The sequence below is a fragment of the Lepisma saccharinum genome, chromosome 5, assembly GCF_977018435.1.
Source record: "Lepisma saccharinum chromosome 5, izLepSacc3.1, whole genome shotgun sequence".
NCBI lineage: Eukaryota > Metazoa > Arthropoda > Insecta > Zygentoma > Lepismatidae > Lepisma > Lepisma saccharinum.
Window position 1 is genome coordinate 55546487 of NC_139233.1, and position 23852 is coordinate 55570338.

The 23852-nt window shown below is 35.1% G+C and overlaps 1 protein-coding gene across 2 annotated transcripts in view; it reads left to right on the plus strand.

Annotated features, from left to right (window-relative positions):
* LOC145987835 (transmembrane protein 87A) overlaps positions 1–15627 on the plus strand; it is an 84178-nt gene extending 68551 nt beyond the window's left edge. For both annotated transcript variants that reach the window (XM_083122574.1, XM_083122575.1), the window contains 4 exons: positions 8084–8145; positions 9444–9496; positions 11763–11790; positions 14373–15627. In XM_083122574.1, coding sequence (XP_082978700.1) covers positions 8084–8145; positions 9444–9496; positions 11763–11790; positions 14373–14414 — 185 coding nt within the window. In that variant the 3' untranslated portion in view covers positions 14415–15627. The remainder of the gene's footprint in view (positions 1–8083; positions 8146–9443; positions 9497–11762; positions 11791–14372) is intronic.
* The last annotated feature ends 8225 nt before the right edge of the window (positions 15628–23852 follow it).

Here is a 23852-nt window from a genome sequence, read left to right on the forward strand (position 1 = left end):
GCAGATGACAAGAGTGCATCTTGGTATTTGACAAACCAAAAAGAACAGGAGAATGCCAAGCAATAGTGCAGCAAGTTTCAATGGTCATTGAAATTTATAGAACAGTAACGAAAACCAGTGTTGCAGAAAAGTGAATACATTAGATCCCTCTATTTTTATGAATGTGAAATTAAAATTTGTTCAAAATATTTATTAGTGGTAGTCCGTGAGGATTTCACTTGAATTATAAGCATCAAGATATTGGTTTAAAATATTCCAGAATTACAACAGAATATCAAAATGCTTTTTATGTAATCACAAAATTTCAATTTATCACACAGTGGAAACTTTGAACTTTGTGTAACATCCAAGATAATTAGACTCCATGAAAAAGTCTCAAAAGACCAAAATGCCAGAAAAGTGTCAGAAGGGTGACCAACTCTCCCGTATTTCCCGTATTAGAGCTATTTTTTTTTATCCTCCCGGCTCCCATATTGACATTCTATTTCTCCCGTATATTTAACTAACAATTCAGATTGCAAAATTTCAATTCATTCCTAGTTTGATAGTTTTTCTTGTATGTACGCATTGCTTGCATTATAGAATTATTTTTCTGTAGTTTACGGTTATTACAAGCATAAGAAAACAGTTTTTCTTTGTGACGTTTCAGGAGAACACATGCTCCTTTCATCAGACATTTATTTTCATTTTGACTAAAGATACAGTTATAAGAATGGTTAGTAATTTTTTAAACAAAAAGATTCTGTTATATAATGGATGTTGTCAATGTTACATTGTTGTAATATAGCAACTTAACTGTGAAAAAAGCAATCTGTTCTATCTTTATTTCAGATTTTTTTTAAAATTATGAATCCCAAATATCATCAGGTAATTCAAATTCATCATTGTTTTCACAAAGTCTCTTGATGTTTTCTGTTATATTAAATTTTAAAGATGGTGGCTTACTCCATTTGTGAAAAAGAAAACTCCATACTGGATCTATGCTACCATTTTCATTATTTAATTTATTCCAGTGTTCTACAGGAAAATAATTCCTAGTTTGGCGAGCCATAAAAATCTTGCACATTTAATCTTTGGTATGCAGAAGTTACGTCATCTCTTGCAGTTGTGGACAAATACATACAGATTTGGACTAAGAAACACACAAATTTGCAAATTTTTATTTTCTATTGTGATCTGTATGTTATATAAAATGTGAATTAATTATTTTGTTTAATAATATAGATTCCATGAACATTTGCTGTAGTGATACCGGGCAACTAGAAATGCACAAAATTTGCTGCTATTAAATCTATCTTAAATTCATTGCCGAAAGTTGGTCACCCTACTCATATGGTACTTTCTAATATTGATCCTACTGATACCAGGTTCAGTATTGGCTCAGCCCTAATTTATACCTATAAAAGTAATAATAAAACAGGATGGCTACTCACCAGAAATTTTTAGAATTCCGGGAATTATGCATGAATTATTGTCTCCTTTGCAGATGAAGTTGATTAGGTAAATTTGAGTTTGAAATTCTTATACAATTGGCAAGTTTTCGTAGATTAGTATTGTAGTGTTAGTCGTGCTAGCCACAGCAAGAGATAAGCGAGGTATACCGGTGTGGGTCGGAGGACGTACTGCCCCAGGCACTGGCATAGTGCAGCTTTGATTGCCTAGGTGGCAGCACCTTACACAACATCCCCCTTCTTTATTGGAGCTATGTTTGTTTGCATATGCTACATAAATCTTACATCTTATTACCAAAACATTTTAAACAAAGTTTCTGACTTAATTCAAATTGAAGATAAGTAATCTTTTAACCAAAACATGAAAATTGTACATTTAACAACTTTATCCATATCCACCATACCCATTAACAAAAACACAAAAAAATTTTTAACCTGCGTAATCCTTCATCCATCCTGGAGGGTTTCTTTCCCTTCGAGGATGCATATACAGCAAACTCTCAGCTTCTAACTTATTTTCTTTATTATTATTATCTCGTCCTGGTGTAGTTGGAGTTACTCTGGGCGGAGCCCTTTCAGGAAATGTAATATCATCCCTGTTCATTACCTGAGGAGCAGGGATGAGGAGCCATCTGTTTCGACGATAAGTACCTGTATTCGTTTGTATTAAGTATGATCTAGGATATTTCAATTTAGTTTTAACTGTACCATATTGTTTTAAATCCTTGACCCACATCCTCTCACCTACCTTTAGGTCTCTTAAATATCTAACTCTGTGCCTTTTGTTGTAATTGTCAGCTTGTTTGTTCTTTAAATTCTTATTCTTGTACAAAATTTGTCTACGATTCAACACTTTAGGTAGTAATTTTACAGGTAACATCGGTAAATCTGATCTTAATTTCTTGTTCAGAAATAATTCTGCAGGACAATAACCACTCGATAATGGAGTATTTCTATAGGCAAGCAAACCTTTATATATGTCATCATTCTTCATTAACAAATTTTTAGCAATTTTTACAGTAGCTTCTACTTGTCCTTGAGACTGATGATATGGCGAACCTGTCTGATGAATAAAGTTATACTCCTTAGCAAAACAGCGAAATTTATACTGAAACTGCGGTCCATTATCAGATCTAATTACATTACAAACACCATATCTAGCAAACATTTGCTTCAATTTTGTGATTATCACATCTTCTGTCATTTGTTTCAATGCAAATATCTCAAAAAACTTTGAGTAGTAATCTGTGGCAATAAGGTACCATACACCTTTACATTTAAACAAATCTACTCCCACCTGTTGCCATGGTCCATCAGGTAAACTTTCCATTAAAAATGGCAACACATTGAGAGCAGTTTTTCACTAAAGCATCAAGTTGTGAACTAAGTCCTATCCACCATACTGACATCTGTGCTCGACGTCTACATTTCGTTATACCCTGATGACCTTGGTGTATGAATTTTAAAACCTCCTCTTGTAGCAAACCTGGTATTACAATACGAGAACCTTTTAACAATACATCATGCATTATTGAGAAATCTAATTTATATTGATAGTAAGGTAACAGTTCAACTGCAATTTTAATTTTCTCAGGCCAACCATTCAAAGTATAGTACTTAAGTTTCTTGCATATGTTATCATTTACTTGACACTGTTTAATTTTGTCTAAGTAATAATCTTTCACAGGACAGTGTTGAATAACAAAATTTACAAAAGCATGAACTTCTTCACCTAATTCCTCTCTCTCCCAGCCATCAATAGGATTTCTGGACAGAAAATCTGCTAATATAAGTTCACGGCGTGGTACATAATTAACTGTATAGTCATACCTCATTAACCTTATTCTAAATCTTTGCAATCTTGGAGTTAACTCATCAATGTTCTTAGAACCCAAAATCTGAATTAATGGTTTATGATCAGTTTCCAAATTCACTTTTAGACCTGAAACATATTCTGAAAATTTTTCCATAGCCCACGTTAAAGCTGAAGCTTCCTTTTCAATCTGTGCATACCTTTGTTCTGTAGGTGTTAATTTTCTAGAAACATAAGCAACAATTTCTCTTTTTGCACCTTTCATTTGAAATAACACAGCACCTACGCCATATGAAGATGAATCTGCACTAACAATGGACTGTTTACTAGGATCAAAATATGTTAAGGTTGGGGTTGTAGTTAGAGCTTGCTGTAGCATTTTGTAACTACATTCTTGTTCCGCACCCCAATTAAATTCTACACCATCTTTAAGCAAACCAGTTAAAGGTGCTAAAATATCTGATTTATTTGGAATAAATTTTCCTGCATAGTTAACCATACCCAAGTATCTTTGAAGCTCTGATTTGCAAGTAGGTCTTTCCATGTTTACAATAGATTTTACCCTCTCCGGGTCTATCGAAATACCTTTCTCAGATAGGATATGACCCAAATACTTAACTTTAGTTACACCAAAAAATACTTTTGCTTTTGTTAATAGTAATACCTTCTGCTTTCAGTTTATTTAAGACTCTTTTAAGAGCTTCATCATGTTTTATAGTACTCCCAAAGCACAATATGTCATCTACATGAAAAATTAAATTTTTTCCACCTTGCAATAACATGGAATTTTGTGTTGTGAAACACTCCGGAGCACAAGAAATCCCAAATTGCATAGGCAAAAATTTAAATCTTCCAAATGGACAAATGAAGGTAGTTAACAGTTGACTGTTTTCATCTAATTTTACTTGATAAAACGAGGCATTTAAATCAATTTTACTGAAATACCTTGCTCCCTTTAATTGTGCAAGAGTTGATTCTACGAGGGTCACTATTTATATTTTGAGCCTAACAATGAAAAAACAGGAATTTGGCATTGAAAACTGCTTTATTGTTTTTCGAAGTATTCTCCTTTATGGTCAATACACTTTTGCATTCGTTCGAACCATTTTTCAAAGCAGTTTTTCCAATCTTCTTGAGACACCTCCATAATATGGTTTTTGAACACATCAACGGCGTCTTCCGCCGACGAAAATCGTTGTCCACGCAATTTATTCTTGACATTCGGGAACAAGAAGAAGTCATTGGGTGCCAAATCAGGACTGTACGGTGGATGACCCATCAATTCGATTTTTTGACTGTTCATAAAGTTGGTTGTTAGACGAGATGTGTGACAGCTGGCATTGTCTTGATGAAGAATGATCCGACGGCGTTTGTTTGTTTTCCGTATTTGACCGAAGACCTCTGGCAAACAAATTGTTGTGTACCATTCAGAGTTGACCGTTCTACGTTCCTCTAAAGGCACAGTTGCCACATGACCAGTTTTCACGAAAAAACAGGCGACCATTTGTTTCGATGTGCTTCGAGCGCGAACAACTTTTGTTGGATTGGGTTCATCTTGAAACACCCATACAGTCGACTGCTGTTTACGTTCCGGCTCATATGCATATATCCATGATTCGTCACCTGTTACAATCTTTGAAGCACCACGATTGTATTTATTGAGCATTTGTTTGCACCAATTGACGCGAGCGTTTTTGTCAAATTGTGTGGGATCCAACGAGAACATACCTTTCTCACAGCTAAATGATCATGTAATATTTTATATATGCTGGTGGAACTAATGCCTATGGTTGCCTCAATCTCACAGTATGTCACATGACGATCTTGCAGTATTAGGTTTTGCACAGCATCAATGTTTTCCTGAACAACAACTGATTTTGGACGATCTTCGCGAATCTCGTCGGTGAGCGAATGGCGGCCACGATTAAATTCGTTATACCAGCGTTTCACAGTGGCAAAGGATGGGGCTTCATCGCCAAATGTGGAAGTAAGTTGATCGATGCACTCTTGTCTTGATAATCCACATCGAAAATCGTAAAAAATCATTGCACGAAAATGTTCACGAGTTAATTCCATTTTATTGTTGTCGCGCAATCTCCAAGGCAACATAAACAACACAAATGAAGCTATTGACAAAACATTTGAAGTACGTTATTGTCAATAATGCTAGACGATTCCGTGCAAACGTCAAATCGTGCCTAACTTCAATCAGTGTTGCCAAGGCTCAAAATATAAATAGTGGCCCTTGTACTTTTGGCATAGGGAAATGTGGCCTTAACACCCACTCATTTAACTTTGTATAATCACAACATAGCCTAACCTCATTACCTTTAGGCACACACACAATAGGAATAACCCAGTCTGTTACATCTTCTACCGGTTCAATTATTTTCATTTTTTTCAAACGGTTAATCTCTACTTCTAGTTTTTTCAACATTGGTATGGGTACTACTCTTGGTACAACCTGTACATATGGTTTTGTATTAGGTTTCATAGTACTAGAAACTGTTTTCTTAAATTCTCCAATGTTTTGAAACAATTTACAATATTCTGGTGAATTAATATCAACTTTTGTGAAAGATTGTAGGTCTTTTTGCAGATTATTTACATTTAGATTTTCAAAGCAGTGACTGCATTTCGACCAAGCAATGGTTTTTGCAACCCTTCTACTACATATACCCTTGTACAAAATTCCTTGCCTTTAAAGCATAATGTAAAATTCGTAGTACCTAACACCTTTAATTGTGTACCATCGGGTCCTTTAAGGCCAGATTGCTTTGCATTTAAATGACTCAACATGTTTGGAAATAACACTTTATCAGGTACACATACACAATCAGCACCTGTATCGATCAAAAAATTAACATTATCGCCAAGTTCCTTAATGAAAATTGAACGATACCAACTGAATTCTGAATTAGAAGTAGATCCTTTAATATTTCCTACAAAATTATCTTCCACACTCGATTTTTCGTTAGTGTTTTGTTCAATCACATTACCAAATTCAAAATGATTGATTGTTTTCGTGTTTCTCTTCCTACAAACTCGAAAAAAAGTCCTACTTTTTTACAGTACCTGCACGCCACTGTTCTAGCTGGGCAATCCTTTAATTTCAGGTGAAATGGTCCTCCACAGAAGGGACAATACTTCGGTTTCTCTAAGTTTGTGTTGTACTTACTCCGAGCTGGTGGTCGAAAATTACCTCCCCTGTACGTTGCACTTCCGGTCTCGGTTCTACTAGCGTAGTCCTTCCTGGTCGTCTGTTCGTGTTCGCGTCGTCTGGTCACTTGTTGTACCTGTCCTTGGTCGGCAATTTCATGTGAATTCTTCTGTTGTTGTTCGTACTGTTTAACCCAATTAACTGCCTCCGCAAGCGTCAATTCTCCCTGCATCTGTAGTTTGTCGGACACCCGTTTATCAGCTACGCTGACGACGATCCTGTCCCGAATCATGTCGTCCTTGAGATTACCAAACTTGCAATGTTCAGCCAGTCTATGCAGATCCGTGATAAACACGTCAGCTGGTTCCCCCACATTTTGCACTCTGGTATTAAACTTATATCGTTCAAAACTTATGCTACGATGTGGCAGAAACACAGAATCTAACTTGTTCATCAAGTCACTCAATGAACGTGGTTCTAGGAAACGCAACAAATATTCATCACTTTGTGAACCCACTGATTTTTTCGCCCTCGGTTTTGTTAACCAAGCCCGAAACACTTAGATAATGTTCGAACCTTTTTCTCCATAATGGCCACAGTTCTGGTCAAACAAAGTCAAATTGTTCAGGAGGATTCACATTCACTAGCGAATGCAAAACGTTGCCGATTACCTATGAATCACTATTGTTAGGCATGTTTAAGACTCACGTACCTTGTTTTCTGTTCTCAAAAAAGTCTAGTAGAGCCACTATATCGGGATCCCATGTTCGCTATTTCACTCTTCTGTTCGACCGAATTTGGATCCCACCGCTGCCACCATGTAGTGTTAGTCGTGCTAGCCGGAGCAAGAGATAAGCGAGGTATACCGGTGTGGGTCGGAGGACGTACTGCCCCAGGCACTGGCATAGTGCAGCTTTGATTGCCTAGGTGGCAGCACCTTACACAACAAGTATATTCCATAATATTTGTGATTTGGGTTTGTAGATGTTTTTCCAGTGAGTATGTGAAATGGCAAATGTAAACTCCGCACTTTAAATTGAATATTTTAAATAGTACATGATATACAGTTTAATTGAATTAGAATTTTTGGAAAGCTTGGAATCACTCGGAACCTTTATATTGTCAATATATTTGTGTGTGTGGTGAGAGGTGCTAATACGTAAGCTTGAAGTAGAGAAAAAATGTGCTTGTAGCTTTGAATTTTTGGAAAGTTCACCTTGAAAACCGGGAATTATACTTTAATTTTATCATGGTCCTAGAGTGGCCACCCTGTAAAAGGAGAATTTTGCACTAGTTTTGGCTATGTATTGATATATGGGATTATTATAATTATCAGTAATTTTATCAATACACCAGTATGGCCATATTAGCTGATACTGATAAGACTATCTGTACCGTTGTTAATATTTTATATCAATTACATTATGACCACACAATATCAATCTGCTATAAGTGTTCTTTAGAAATTTCTTATTCAATAATTATATTTAAAATAACTAATTTTATCATGGAGTAAATTTTTTACGCACAATTGGTGACTAATTATAAACTGACTTTTTCTTTTAATCATATTTTTTGTATCTGAACAGAGTATCACAGTAATATGAAATACTCTCTACAAAAACTCAAATATTCTTAAATTTTTTTCTTCTTCCACAGAGGGTGTTAAAATGAGAGGTTTAAGGAGTAATTCCCCAAAACCTAAGGGCAGTAATAGTGCGGTGAGTATAGTTTTCTTTCTCAGTGAAAATAATCATTATAGAGGGAATATGTAGAATTAATTAAAAAAAGTTATTATTTGTGAAATGGGTTGGATTTATTAAGTTATATGTTCTTTGACAAAATTGACTTCCATCTTCCAAACAAAAGTTTGATATGGGCCGATATGAAATTTTGGCCGATACTGATAAAGTACCGATATAAAATTTACCGATAACCGATATTCTACCGATCCGATATAAAATTAGAAATGGTCCTTGAAGAACCTGAAAGGTTCATTGCCCTCCTTAATAAATGTGTGTTTCAAGGCAACTGCATTGCAAAAGAAGTTGCATATTTACAAATTTACTTTTTTAGAAAGTAGGGCATGGCGATTATCCATAAAAATTACAACAAAATGGCAGAATTTTGCACTAAATTATCAGATATTTATCAATATATCGGATCGGTAAAATAATCTGTAATTATACTGATACACCGATATGCCTATATTGGCCGATACCGATAGAGTACCGATTAATCGGTCCCATCCCTAATATTTTATAATTACATTGTTGAAGATTTTAGTATTATGTTCTGAAGAGTCTTTAAGACACATTTTGTAAGCATTCTTTCCGTTCAGTTCTTTTTTAATACATTTGTATTGAAAAATGTCATTGTGAAGAAGTCGCATATTAGTTGCTTTTTGTATCTGTGTGTTGTATAATGTATAAACTGGGAAGGGCAACTAGTTATCAGCAGATAGTCATTATCAACTTAAAACAGCATTTTATTTCATTTGAAAGTTGCTAGCAATTTTTCAAATCTAACATTTCTATAATGTGAAAATTCCAATTCACCAGCACGTCAGTATGGAAAGGATGAGAGAGGGCCTCCATATTAGCCATGAGTGCAACCAGATCCACTGGCCTGAACAATGTCACTCGGTAACGTTCCCAATCAACCCCATATCCATCTCCCACAATGTTTAAAATCCTGGTGAGAGAACCACATGTTATTGTACAAAGTACATCTTCGATCTGGATGTATCAATTTTGCACACACACACACACACATACAGAGAGATAAAGAGAGAATATATATATATGTGTGTGTTAATGTCACCAATAAATAGTTGGATCTATTTTCAATTGTGGGTAAAATTTATTAAAGACAACAAAATTTCAATATTCCTGACTTTCAGTGTTTTACTATATTAAGTACTTTCCATTATTGATACTCCTGAATATGTATTATCTGTATAAAACTATATATCAAAATGATTGTAAACTTATCTGACACATCTTCATTACTGTTTTAGGAAGAAGACTTGAAGTGGGTTGAAGAGAATATTCTACCTTCTTTGGCAGACACGTAAGTTGATAGTAATAATCAAAACTAGGGCTTAACCAATACCGATGCTTATGTATTGATATTCAATGATCATATCGATTGGTATATGTATATGTATTGTTATTCAGCATAGTATTTGTGCCAGGTTTGGCTTATTGCAACAATGAGTATGAATGTTGATGGGATAAATTCTTGCAAGGATATTCATAAAAAACACCCATGAAACCAGGAACTTTGTTGGCGAGATTGAAAATTGACCCAGTGTTGAGTGCAATAAGCGGAATTTATTCACTGATATCGGCCAATACTTTTGGGTATTTTGCAGACCTACAAAAGTCCCACATAACACTTTTGCAGAGTCTAATTATCTTTTAGGAGCCGCAGTGGTGTCTGAATAAACCAGCTCTGGCTCACCTAGTGTATTAACAAATGGGTATCTGGGAGCATCCCTGAGATGTAAAGGCAGGCGGAGCATGGTACTGATCACATCACATCTTCAAATGTCCGAGATCTTTACCATGTGGGACCCTACCTTCACATCTACTCACAGTTAGATCATTGGTTAACCTTGGTGTACTAATTAAACTAGAAATGTTGCAAAATTCAAAATTTTCATTTATTGTGCACTAGTATTGTGTAAAAAATGGATTTTGTGATTAAATGATTGCTATTTTAATATTCCAATGTAATTTTTGAATATTTTAAAGTAAAACTCTTGTGTGACAATAATAACATGCTCGCAACAGTACTTGAGGGTCAAGGTCTACCTACTGATTGCGTGCCTCAACCAACTGGTAACTACAACCTGCAACTATAGGGTGACATGTGGTCAGCATGATGAACCCCCAGTCATTATTATAGGTTCTCCATGATCAGGTTACATTACTCATTCGTAGCTCCCAGTGGCGAAGCTCCTATGAGGCTTTTGAGGCTTAGCCTACCCAAAAAAATGTTGAAATTAAAATGTTCTTGTACCCTGTAACAATGAAAGTTCGTTAAAACGAATTAAACTATGTAATCCAAACATTTGGTTCTGCCGATCCTTCCAGATGTATTGACAGTCAGGCCAGAAAGAGGAGAGTGCGTTTGGTCCGAACTGTGAGGCTTTTGACGAAAAGGCAGCTACAGCGTGAGCTCTGTGTAGGTGGGAGGGGACTGCCGATTTGCTGGGTGAAAGGGGCTAGCCTCAGAACCAACCTGTTGTGCTTTTAGTCTTCTTGTGCAAAGTGCGCCGTTCACGCGCTGCATTTTTGAATGTTAATTTACTTCAAGTGCATGCGCACGTGTGTTTGTGTGTGTGTGTCACATAGTGTATTTATGTTATAAAAATGGCTGATACTGAGAGAACATTGACGTCATTGTTTGAGGACCAAATGTGCTTACAAAGATAGGCAATGGACACCACATTTAGCTATTAAAGTAGTAGATGGAGGAAGACAAAATAGAAAGTTTCAGTTTTCATGGTATAATAAATATCCTTGGCTAACAGGGTGCTCTAATTATCTCCGTAATTCAATGAAAAATGAAAGATTAAGTTCTCTCAGTACGATAGCCATGGAAAAAAAAACTGGTTTAAGAACTTCCTATTGAGCAAGGCTTCAAGGAAAGAGTAATTGATACTTTTGCAACCAACAAGAATCGACGCATGGACCTGCTGTATAAAAGAATATAAGGTAAGCAGATTTTTCAGCCTACCCAGTATTTACGCCTTAGCTTCGCCACTGGTAGCTCCTCAATGTCCTCATGATGGTGCGTGTGCACCAGTCACATACCCTGGCCGAAATCTCAGGAGAAATCTCAAACCACCGCACATTCCGTATCCCGAGCCCAAAGCCTGATGCATTAGACTGCACTGCCATGGTGCGGGTATAACTCTGGTATAATGATGCATATAATTGGAATGAAATGCATACATATTAATATTAATCAACATATACTTTGAACTTAGAACAACTTTTGATTGTTACAATTTTTGAGCATTGATATTGGTGAGAATTGGAAAGAGTATTGGCATTAGTGTCAGAATCAGTTCAAAGTGGTATCAGGTCAGCCTTAATAAAATCTCACGATAATATGTTATGTTTCTGTACTTCATTGGTTATTTGGTATATAAATTAATGGAAAGTTCATTATGTATCTAGAATGCACCAAATATGATTTCTTTGTCTTTTGCTAAGAGTGCAATGATAATTGATTCTACAATTAGAATAATAAATATGTATTATGTGCTGAACTAAATTAAGTTTTTAAATATTGAAAGCTAATTTTATGTTTTTCTATTTTTTAGTGCTCTTCCCATCTTAGATTCAGATGAGGTAAGAACTTTATAAAATCATAATGTGCATGTGAAATATATCAAAGGTAGTAAAACTACGTAATAGTTAAAGATCAGTAGAACTCATATTTAAGGCATGTGCGACTTACTCACAATAATATAATAAAAGTACTTAAAAAATATTATAAAATGGACTACTTACGATTTGTGAGTATACGTTTTATAAAAACAACATTTCCAGACACCACTGGTCCCTTCTTCAGGTTCACAATCTTGGCGAGTGGAATCACTTCATGGCCACGTCAATGAAAATAAAAGACAAGGAGTAACGTAATGGTAAAAATTATGGATAAAAAGGTATTTTGTAACAACTGGTCCCTGTCCAAATAAAACTTCATATTCCTTTCTTTCCCTTGCAAGAACTTCGAAAATGAACCATAAGAAACTTCCTCACATTAGCATGTTAAAACCCCACATGACCATATGGCGACTGGTTTGGTTTCTCGCTGAATGCCGGAAGTTACCAGACTCCTGCCCCCATCCACTTCCCTCCCGCTCCTATCCCCCACTACTACGTCATTTTAAACTTGAAATACTGGATCTCGCGTGTCGCATTGATTACAGCCGGAGTGACCTGAAAAGCGATACTTTTTCCTTTACTCACGTCCCATCTCTTGAACATCTTGATCCATAATTCATCAACATTTCCATCATCCCTATTCAATTTATTATTCCTGTGTTTGCAAATAAACGCCGCTTCATACACATTTCTACTTATTGGTTTATTTTCAATTCTGACCACCTCCCTGTTCCTAATTTTATACCCTTCCTCAATTACATGTTCAGACAACCCCGTTCTTGGAGCCCCCTCTCTAATATTCTTATCCTTGCGAGATCGCAATAAGGCTATGTAATCACAGAGATGAACCGAGGAAAGAAGGAAAATGGATCATAAAGAGATCGAATTGAGGAGGTTGCGAAGAAAAGCTTGTAAAATTTGCGAGAGGGAAGAAAAGGAAAAGAATAAAGATAGGCTAATAGTGGAAAGTGTTAAGGATGAGGATAGGGAAAGGATAAAGTATAAATACACGGGGATTCCGCATTTCAAAGGAGTTTCGTTCATTTTTAGATTCGAAGTTCTTACAAGGGAAAGAAAGGAATATGAAGTTTTATGTGGACAGGGACCAGTTGTTACGAAATACCTTTTTATCCATAATTTTTTCCATTGACGTGGCCATGAAGTGATTCCACTCGCCAAGATTGTGAACCTGATGAAGGGACCAGTTGTGTCTTGAAACGTTGTTTTTACAAAACGTATACTCACAAATCGTAAGTAGTCAGTCCATTTTATAGTATTTTTTAAGTATGTTTATTAGATCAGTAGAAATCCAGAATTTTGATTTTCCTAATGGTAGGTTGTACTTATATTTTATTAGAAGTGAAATATCCTCTCACTTTTCAAATTTCTAAATGAGTATCATGTCTTTTTTTTAAAAAAGATATTGTATGCATTTATTTCTCTCCAGCATATTGGTAATATGACCAATATGATTTTTTTTTTGCTGATAGTGGCACAACACTAATATAATCTTGCAAATGTTCTTTGGAGAACACAAGAGCAGTTGATTAACATTTTTCATTAATGCATATAACCATTACTCCAATGGTTTTTGCTTTGAAAAAGCACTTTCCTTGTGCTAGTAGTTTACAAAACTTAGAGAATATGAATTGTACAGAGTGGTCACAAAGTGGACACTACGACACTACGATGATTATGTTATTGTTGAATGCTTGATATGGACACCTACCTGGTGCTTTAAGAGTTCAGAACGTAGCACAGCTGAATTCATAACCAACGTAGTATCAAAAATAAAGGGGGTGTACATCCACTTTGTGACCACACTGTATATTTATATCCATAAAAACAATAACAAAATTGTGTATTATTGCACTAGGCAACAGCCATTTATTGATATATTGGATCTGTAATTTTTCCAATATACCAAAATGCTTATTACTTGGGTATGTAAATAGTAAGTAATTGTTAGAGGCATGCATATTTTGTTTTTAACGAAAACACAAAATGTGAAAAAAGCATTGTATTATTAATTTTTCATGTTGCTGAAAGGTGTGAGGTGCATTTTCCTACCCTGTTTTGTCACGAAATGGTGCGAAATTAACTGCAAAATGCAAAATAGACTTAAACACTGAATTTGGAGTTGATTTAGACACGACACTTTCTGAAGTTTGAATTATCCTGTGAGTTAAGCAATTCACAGGAAATTGATTAATCCTGCTGTAAATATTTGAGAAGCAAAAATGTACCCCTTTGTTCAGGAATAAACTTATACTCTGGTAACAACATAAATGTGCTATTGGAAGGGATATCTTTATTTTGTGTAATAAGTGCAGTTTTTGAATCAAATTTAGGATTATTTTCACAATTTTAAAAACAAAGTCATTGTATGTACTGCTTTTGATCCAATTATTCACCGCTATAACACCAAAATTTTATTTTATTTTCCACTTTTGAACCCAAAATTGACTGTTTTTGTACCGAAATTTTGCTTTTTTATTTACCAAAAATATGTGCCTCTAGTAATTTTTTATTGTTGCTTGCAGGAAATTATGACAACGAAGTTTGAAATGTCAAAGATGCAGTGAGAGTTCGTCTCACAACTGTTGATATGAGTAATGAATGTACAGTGTTTGCACCAAGCAAGTGGTCTCGGACTGACATTTTATGTCTTGCAAGGAAGAGATACAGTGATCATTGCCAGTGTAAACAAGAACGAAATGTACGAATCTAATGATTCTTAATCGACTAACGAACTTGATGTAAAAAGCAATCCCTATGCCTTGAATTTGTCTCAAGTAGTAGAAGAAGTTTGTAACAGATACTAGTTGTTTTATACCTTGATAGACATGAATGCCTTACCTATTTCTTTCTTTTTTTTGTAAAGAAAAACTACATTTTTCTTTTCATATTTCCCAATTTTCATTACTGCCTTCAGTATAATTTCAAGTGATTGCTTGTAGTCTCATGAGATACGATAATTTGTTTATATTTTTTTTTTGCCTCTGTGTAGTTGAACTGTAGCTGTACTAATAGCAGTACAAGAGAAACATTTCATATTGTACATATAAATTCTAATTTAATGAAGATATTATCCTTGGAGAATTCAAGGCTATGCATATATGAAGAATAACTATCTGAAGATATATGCATGTCTGAATATGTCTTTAAAACAAAAAAAAAAGTGTTATTTATATAAAATCTTTCTAAATTTCTTTGTCAAGACAGTATTAATAATGTTTGAAGTGCAGCAAACATGATTTTCTACCTTCAATTTATGCAGTTAGCATTTTTAAACGGTTTTTATTATCTTTGCCTTTAAAGTGTGCAAAAATATGTTAAAGTAGGCAAGAATAGGTATAAATTGCAAAAAGATGTAACCTTACATATCTTGCTTTTTTTGTTCCCCTATTTGTGAAGTGCATACTGTAGCTGCATCTTAAATAGAAATAATGTGTAGAAGTGAAATAGAGCACTCAACCGATTTGTGTCTTTCACTTCAGATTACTACTGTGAATGAAATTATCTGTGATTTTCACTATCCCATGTTTTTCATTTTTCTGTTTGTATAAATATTCATGTGTGCATATCATTGTATATATGTGCAAGTTTGTGTATTACTTTAGGCAGTGAGTCAAGTGATAATGTGCTGATTAAGACTAAAGACAATGCTGTGGATATTTTTTTCATATTTACAGCCTTTTTTTTAATATTAAGCTGTTTGTGCACAGAGGAGCAGTTAATTGAATTGAATGTTTCAAATAAAGTAATGTGTCTTATTTAATTTTGAAAAATATTTTATTATGAAGTTCCCAGTTTTATGTTTTTTATATTGTAAAATTTACATTCATAAATATAACACTACATTGTTGTGTAACTATGTTGTCAAAAATTGAATGTGATTTACAACTAACGTAGTAGACAGTATAAAAGTTAAATTCATAAATATAAACTTTAGACTTATTCTTCAGGTGACTGAAATCTTGTCAGATTTTTTTTTTAATATGTGCATTTGCTATATTTGCAGACAAGCATCATAGGTGCACTGAAGAGGGATTATGGGCTGAGTCAGAACCCCCTCCATTTAAACTTAAATTTATTGAAAAAATGTCATTATAATTATTTTCCTTTTCTTAGTAGCATTGAAAATACTTTTTCAGCTGTCTAACTTCCTTTATAAACTTTCTGGTTGCCTTTATGCATACAAGCACATAGGCACAGACACATGAGGAATTTGTTAAGGGAAAAAAACATTCGTTTTCCGTGATGATAAAACATTTGTGGAAAGTGGTTTTGGGTTCTAATTCCAAGTAAGAATGATTTATTTATTAATGGATGTCCCTCATCACTTTCATGAGTTTATTATCAATTTTTATTGTTACAATTACATTTCTGAAAACAGAAAAGTGATGTGAAATTGCAAAAATGCAAATTAGCACAAAGAAAACTGATTGGAGGTTTTGTGTAATTTGTACATTAATGTTTACTTTGCTCCTTTCACTAGAAAATTGTCGCTACAAAGTACAAAATCCTAGCTTCCCTACACTTGTATACATACAGGGAAACCCTGATTTTACATTCCTGGATTTTATTTTTTCACATATTATACATGCAATCTTGATGGTCCCATCATAGCAAAATGTTATAAAGTTTTTCTATATTTTACATTTTCCCGTATTTTAAGATGTAAAATCGAAATTCCACTGTATTTACTATTGTTAATTATCACGATGTATTGATTAGTAGTATTATCTTTTAATATACTAATCTCTTACCTACATTAGCTCTCATACTTGCAGGCAAGAGATTAGTATATTAAAACATAATACTACTAAAATGAAAGAAATAAGTTTTTGTGTGTAGTTTACATAATACGCGTAACTTCCTTACTGGAGAAAAATATTCCAGTAAATTGTCCTCGCAGAATATGCACTTACCATTTAACAAATGATAAATCTTGAAGCTCTAATGTACAGGGTTAGCCTAAAAGAAATAGACACTTTCAAAGTTTTACAGAAAGAAGAGTTTTCATAATTGAGCTGAAATACTTGCATGGTTTGAAGAGTTCGTCCGGAAGTTTACAGTGGTAAGTTTCAAGTGTTCCATGTGTGACCCTTTTGCAAAACTACAGTTACCAATGTGAAGTCCAGTTCTCTCTAAACATGACTTTTCCTCTTGCACAGACAACCAGTTGTTACGTTCCTCGTAAATCTTCTCACTCTTACTCCAGTAGTCGTGGACATCAAGACTCGAATGGTCTTCAATGAAACCCATCTCAAGGTACGTTTAAGGAGTATCCAACCAAGGTTGTATAGTTTATAGATAACTGTTTATTATTTCACTGGGATACTTACAACAGGTAGGTAGGTAACCTGAAAATAGGAACTTTGAGTATGGTTTGTCGTAGATAAAATTAAACTAGCTTGACGATCAACATTAATGTGGCCCACATCTAGGTTTTACAGAAGAGCGGTGTAAACCTGTACACTTCTTCCTAGACATGGAGTTATCACCTGAGATGGCCAATCTAGGTTTTACAGAAGAGCGGCATAAACCTATTTCACTTCTTCCTAGATTGGAACTTTCATCTCATTCGGCCAACTTAGGTTTTACAGAACAGCAGTGTAAACCTATTTTACTTCGTCCTAGACTGGAACTGACCTCTTTTCAAGGCCAAAACAAGGATTATCTACTACAGGATGGGACACTCGTCATTTTCTCCATTGACTTGTGCGAACACTTTTCTAAGGCCTTATAAACCACAGACTATTCATACCCAGTACAAGCAGAGCCATCTGGTGGGGGAAGACACCATGCTCGAACAGTGAGGAACTATCGATTAATATGCATATCGATGTTTGAGCTCGATACTTGGAAAGCAAGTAGACTTTTTTCATTGGAATGGAATAAATTTTAAAAAGTAATAACTAAAATTGTGGATTCTAGTCTTGGATTGTCCAAAGGAAATATCTTGAAAATCTTCTAATTTTTTATACATTTACTAATAAACATATATGATATTGGGTCATTTTCTGTTTTTTGTAAAATTCAAGACAAGAAACAACATTTTAATTCTTACACTAAAAATCTTACTTGGTTCATTATTGTAATTGATTTCAGGATTTTTCTATTATTTACCTTGGAGTTTAATGATTGCAATCCACGTGATATGCAATGAGATGAACAATAATAGAACAGTAATATCTCCCCCTTGCACTAAAATAACAAACTACCAAAGAAGAAATATTATACTGTGGAGTTACAATGAAAATTCATGGTATGCAAATATAGAGGAAGACTTAGCCACATAATGTCAAACTAAGAATTTGTAACGTTGACTATATAAGTTTTTTTTCTTTGATTCGTCAACGTTGACCTTGCACATGTCTTCTTCTTACTGGCATTAATTAAAAATAATTTACTATTCCAAAATGTAAATATGTCTAGTTTCTCCTTTAAAATAATAACTATTCACGTATGCAGACAACACTAATTTGTAAGATACAAGAAATATTTATTACCCAACTAAACTTAAATTTAATTCTACATGAATTTAAATTACACACACATAAAATATGTAGAGTTTCTACCTTTGTTTAGAGCGATCAAACTCAACCTGTGTGCTTCGAGACTTCTTAGAGGATGGTATTTAATCAATACGCATGTAAAAGTTTTGTAATGAGATATCTACGTTAAACACGAATACCCAATTCCTAGCCTATTCTATACTGTAAGTACTACAAGGACAGGCTCATGAAGAAAAGTGTTTAATGTGAATGTGGCTTTTACAACAATAAATTGCTACTTCTCACTGTTGGTGTACTTAATTAAGTTTGTCATAAAAATGTTCTTCACATTCTTTTCCTTGTCCTCTGTAGATGCATGTACACATACTACTGTCATATTGTTGAATTTTCTTTTAACCCTTAATATACAGTCTTTCTTGTATGGCTTCAAAGTTTATTACTAACTGTTTAGATTTCTTATTGACTAAGAAACCTGTACCAAAGGTGTTACTTCCATGCCCACTATAAAGCAGTATAAAGTTATCGGTAATTTCCATTTTCAGTTGCTTTAACTTTTGCTCCCCATGCAAACTTCTCCCATTCCGTGTAGCCAAAACCAAATCTTTTTCCTTTTTCTTGCTGTGTCGTACATCCCTTAAATCAATCACGGTGTTTATCTATTGGCTTCTCAACAATGTCAAATTTTATAGGATGAAGTTGTTAGCCTCGCATCCAACCCCCAACCTGAAGGACCATGCCATTTTATTTTGGAGTTTCCGTCACCTAGATCTGTTACTTCACTACAGCTCCAGAGCCCATCTGGCTTCTGGTTCTACTTCAGGCCTTCTCCTAGCCTTTGAGGATCTCTCTTTTCCTCCACAAGGGAGTGATTTCTTCTTATCCCAAAAGGGTGGGTTGCCCCTTCCACCATCTTTGCCGGTCCAAATGTCTTCCTCTCCACCATTCTCTGCCAAAGCACCCTTTCAAGGTGCTAACATCTGAAGCCAGATGGTCCAAGGTTGTTGTTAGTTTAAGAGGTGTTACTCGTCCTCTGCATTTTCTTTCGCCTTTGGAGCCATTGAACAGTAGGTTGCTTCTTGATCTGAATCGTACTCGCAAGCCTGGCCATCACGGGAGAGCCTACCTGTAGCTATGCTACTGTCAGTATAGCCTAGCAGATAATGAGTACACTAGCCCCACCTCTAACTGCAAGGCCATGCAACCACTAGGTGGAAAGCAATTTTGCTTCATCAAATAGAAGACGACGAACGTTACATAATACTATTTTTTAGGGCTGAGCCAATATGGATGTATCATTATCGATCGATAGTAGTAGAATAGAATAGAATGGTCTTTACTTAAGCAGGCGTGTTTCAGCCTCATGGGCTGTTCTTACAACCAACCCTTGTCAAAGATACAATAAATGAATAAAAACAAAAAGAAATAGAAAAAAACAACACAATGATCATGATAATACAATAAAGATAATATAAAGATTATACAATGATAAAATAATACATTGAATAGATTAGTGTATATATACTGTGGAGTAATAAATCTTCGGTGGTTCAATGTGTGTGTGTGTGGGGGGGGGGGTGTATGTTAGGTATGCATTATATGATTTATAAGTGCAGGTGCATTTGTTAACATATGAAGGTTAATGAAGTTGTTGGGAAATAGTAAGTTCTTCAGATTTTTCTTAAAACTTTGATGGCAAATAATGTTAGTCAATGGTGCAGGCAGTTTGTTCCATTCCCTGATCCCTGTAACAATGAAGGACTTGTTATATGTGGCAGTTTTATGTTTGGGGATTTTTAGATTGTACTTCTTGCGGATATTATGTTCGGCTGATGTTCTACGAGAACAGATCTTATCGGATAAGTATTTTGGGGAGCCATTCTTAAGTATTTTGTGCATCAAGGTGAGTGGTAAGTATTTTCTTCTATTGTTAATGTTTAGCCAAGAAAGTATCTTTAAATAGGGGGATACATGTTCCTTTCTGTTTAGGTTAAATATGAAACGTATACACCAGTTCTGAATTTTTTGAAGTTTATAGTTTAGGCCCTGGGAGATATTACCAGTGGCGTAGCATGGACATTTCGAGTGGGAACGCCAAGTCCGAAGGAAGGGTCGGCCCTTTCTTGCTTAATAATTTACTTATGGTATTAGTCGCCACAGGTATTGTTTATTTGCCTGAAGTCAGCTGGGTTTTCAATAAAACATCATCCATGCATGTTTTAGCTAGAAAATTAAGATGCCTCACTATGCCACAAATGTTTTGAAGTCTGGTGTTTTATACCTTTTATACCTTTCTGCATGACGCAAGTCATTAAGAAACCTACCTGAATCACAAGCGCCTCTGCACAACAGTAGACGTCATTGTTGTGGGCGATCCAACTACTGATTGATTTGGTTTATTTTACTTCGCTTTTCTACCACTTTTGGTTAATTGGAATATGAATAAGAGTGATAATATTGATGAAGGGATACTGACAAAGAACACCCGTGCTCACGCCGGGATTCGAACCAGGGACCTCTTTCATCTTGGCGAACTGTGCAAAGCACTCTGACACGGAGGTGGGTGGATGATCCAAATATTGTACACTCTACTGACGTAACAGTTCCGATTAGTAATTCAGACCACTGTTTATTACATCTTGAGAATGCTGATAAACATTTTAAAATAATTTTGTCCAGAGACAATTCGATGTTAAGAGTTTTCAAATGAATGGTAAACATTTCCATTGACACAATATTAAGCAGTTAGATAATAACGAAAAAATAATAACAATAAAAAAATTATAGTTTTGCGGGTTAAGTGGTAGAGCAGCCACAGGCTGAATTTCTACCACGAGGACTTCACCAACTTATTTGACAAAAACTGTGTTGATCTTTTAGTTTCTAATGCACATCGCTGTTCGTGTGATAAATTATACAATGCAGTGTTCATTAAGAAGCGGTATATTTGAGATTGGTAAAATTACGTCAGTCAATATTGCGTATTGTAGCATAACATAGCACAAGTTGCATGAGCGCGAAGAACCAGGTAGGAATTCTACCGCTGTCGTCTGCTTCAGAAGGCAAGAAGGGTAAAATGAACCAATCACGGTAGACCTTTGCTGCTCCGTACGCTGGCGTTTGAGAGAGCATTTACGCGCGTGCTGTAGACATCGAAGCTTTCCCTCCAGAAAGGCAGCAAGGAATGTAGAGTCTTTTACGCCGAACCTGCTCGGCGTCCGGCCAAGAAAGGCATTGAAAGAAAGATGCTAGAACGAGTGTTGAGAGTGGAGCGTTGCAAGCGGATCGCGAAAAATAGCTATTATAATGCCATGAAGGTCAAACATATATGAAATCAGTCAAGTTTTACTTTATATTCACAGCATTTACGCATTTTTGAAATTTTAAATCTGGGAACGCCGGGCGTACGGGCGTACTATAACACTATGCCACTGGATATTACTGTACACTGGAGCACAATAGTCTAATGTGGATAGGACGAGAGCTTGCATAAGATGATCTTTAACATTAGCGTCCAGAATATGTTTTAAATTATACAAAGATTTAAGTTTCCCCATACAGTTTTTCACAATAAATTTGACTTGTGCGGTGTGCCTCCCAATTTAAGTGTCTATCGAACACAATTCTTAAGTTTTTGCTTGTATCCACTTCGCTAAGCGGTATACTGCCAAAAGTTGGAATAGAAGGTGCGTTTTTGTGAAGTTTCTTAAGGGTACCATGAGTTCCTATGATCATGAAGCAAGATTTTGATGGATTTAATTGAAGGGAGTTTCTCCGTGACCAATTTGTTATAGCATCAAGATCGAATTGAAGTTTGGTCATCGCATTATCGTAGTTTTCTTTATAACACTGAATATAGATTTGTGAATCTTCAGCATACTGATGGTAGTGGCAATATTGGACAGCGCGGTCGAAATCAGCTACGTAAATCATGTATAATAGTGGACCCAATATACTTCCTTGAGGGACGCCTTGGTATTGGTGGTATTGGTAACAGTAAATATCGGTTGAATTTTCTTCACCAATACCAATTATCTTGAGTGGTTAGTAGAGCAGCCAAGAGAAACACGATTTGTCCTTTTCAAAGGTCCATTCACCCTTCCTTGTGACTTGGAGGTCCAACAGAAGAAGGCCCATGTAGATTTCCAAGAAATTCTGAACCCTCCTGGGAAGCAGATGACAAGATCAAAGGCAAGACTAAAGTGCTATATCAAACCAGCTGGTCAAAGCTATGTGTAAATAAGAGTCAATTCATTGCCAATTCTTGCTTGCAAACTGGTGGGGCAAGAAGAAGAACGTGGACGTTAAAAAAAAGAAAAAAAAACGTATGGGCTTCTATATTTTATAAAGAACAATGACATATTTTAGGCCCTTTCATTACTGTTTCTATATTAATGAAATAGTGACATTTTTATAATTATTTGTAAATTGTAATGTATGTACTTTTTAATTACAATGTCACCACTTCAAAATCCAAGAAACTGAACTGAACTGAACATTATGATATGATGAGATAGCCCAGGCTTTGAACCCAGCATAGGCCACTGATGGTCACATTGGAACTTTTACATTGGTGTACAAAGTAGATTTAAATTTATTTTCTGGTTTTATATTTAATAAATACAGAATGTTCAATATACCGGGTGGGGCACGTAAAAGTACAACCGGAAATATTTCGTGAACAACAATAAATATTGAAAAACTGCTTTGCAGATATGTAGGTGTTAGAGGGGCTCATGAAATTAGCGGGCACAATACGTTCAACTACGTAAGGAAATATGGTTTTCAACATAAACTTAGTTTTTTTTAAAAATGGAAACCCCATTTTTTTTAGCTCATTTGAAAGTATGGAAAACTTCATTAAGAATGAAGACTGCGGTTTTGATTTTGAACTGTAAATTAGCTGTTTTACTATTCTCAATTTCTGACGTGTTTCACATTACTTGACATGGTTGTAGAAGACACTTGTAATCCAGCTTTCAATTATTATTTTATAATTAAAGAAAAGTAGCATAGGGGACGAAAGTGGGCTAAAAATTGCAACAATGGCTTCTTTATTTTTTATTTTTTTTCTGTAATTCCGAATTCTTAAAATGTCTATATTTTATGTTATCAAAAGAGCAGAATTTCAACATTATATGTAATCTTTTCTTGAAATTGAAAATTAGTAAGGTGCCAATTGGAGGAAAACTTAACAAAAACACATATAACTACTATGGTACGGTCATCAGACCGCTCATCGAAAATAGAATTCAATAACATTTCGACAGACAAAGGCAAGACCTCATGACCTTGACATCCTGTAGCCAACACCTCAACTGAAAGATATGGAGAAGGGTTCATTTGTAGTTGGAGGGTGTGAGAAATGAAGTAAAAGAGAAATTCAGAGGGGTGTGAGACACTAGGTAATGGTTAACATGTGTCCTGATTAACAATGTTTTATTCCAACTCTGGTGCCCTAGAAATGTTACTTTCCTTTTAACTCATGGTTTCTAGCTGCCA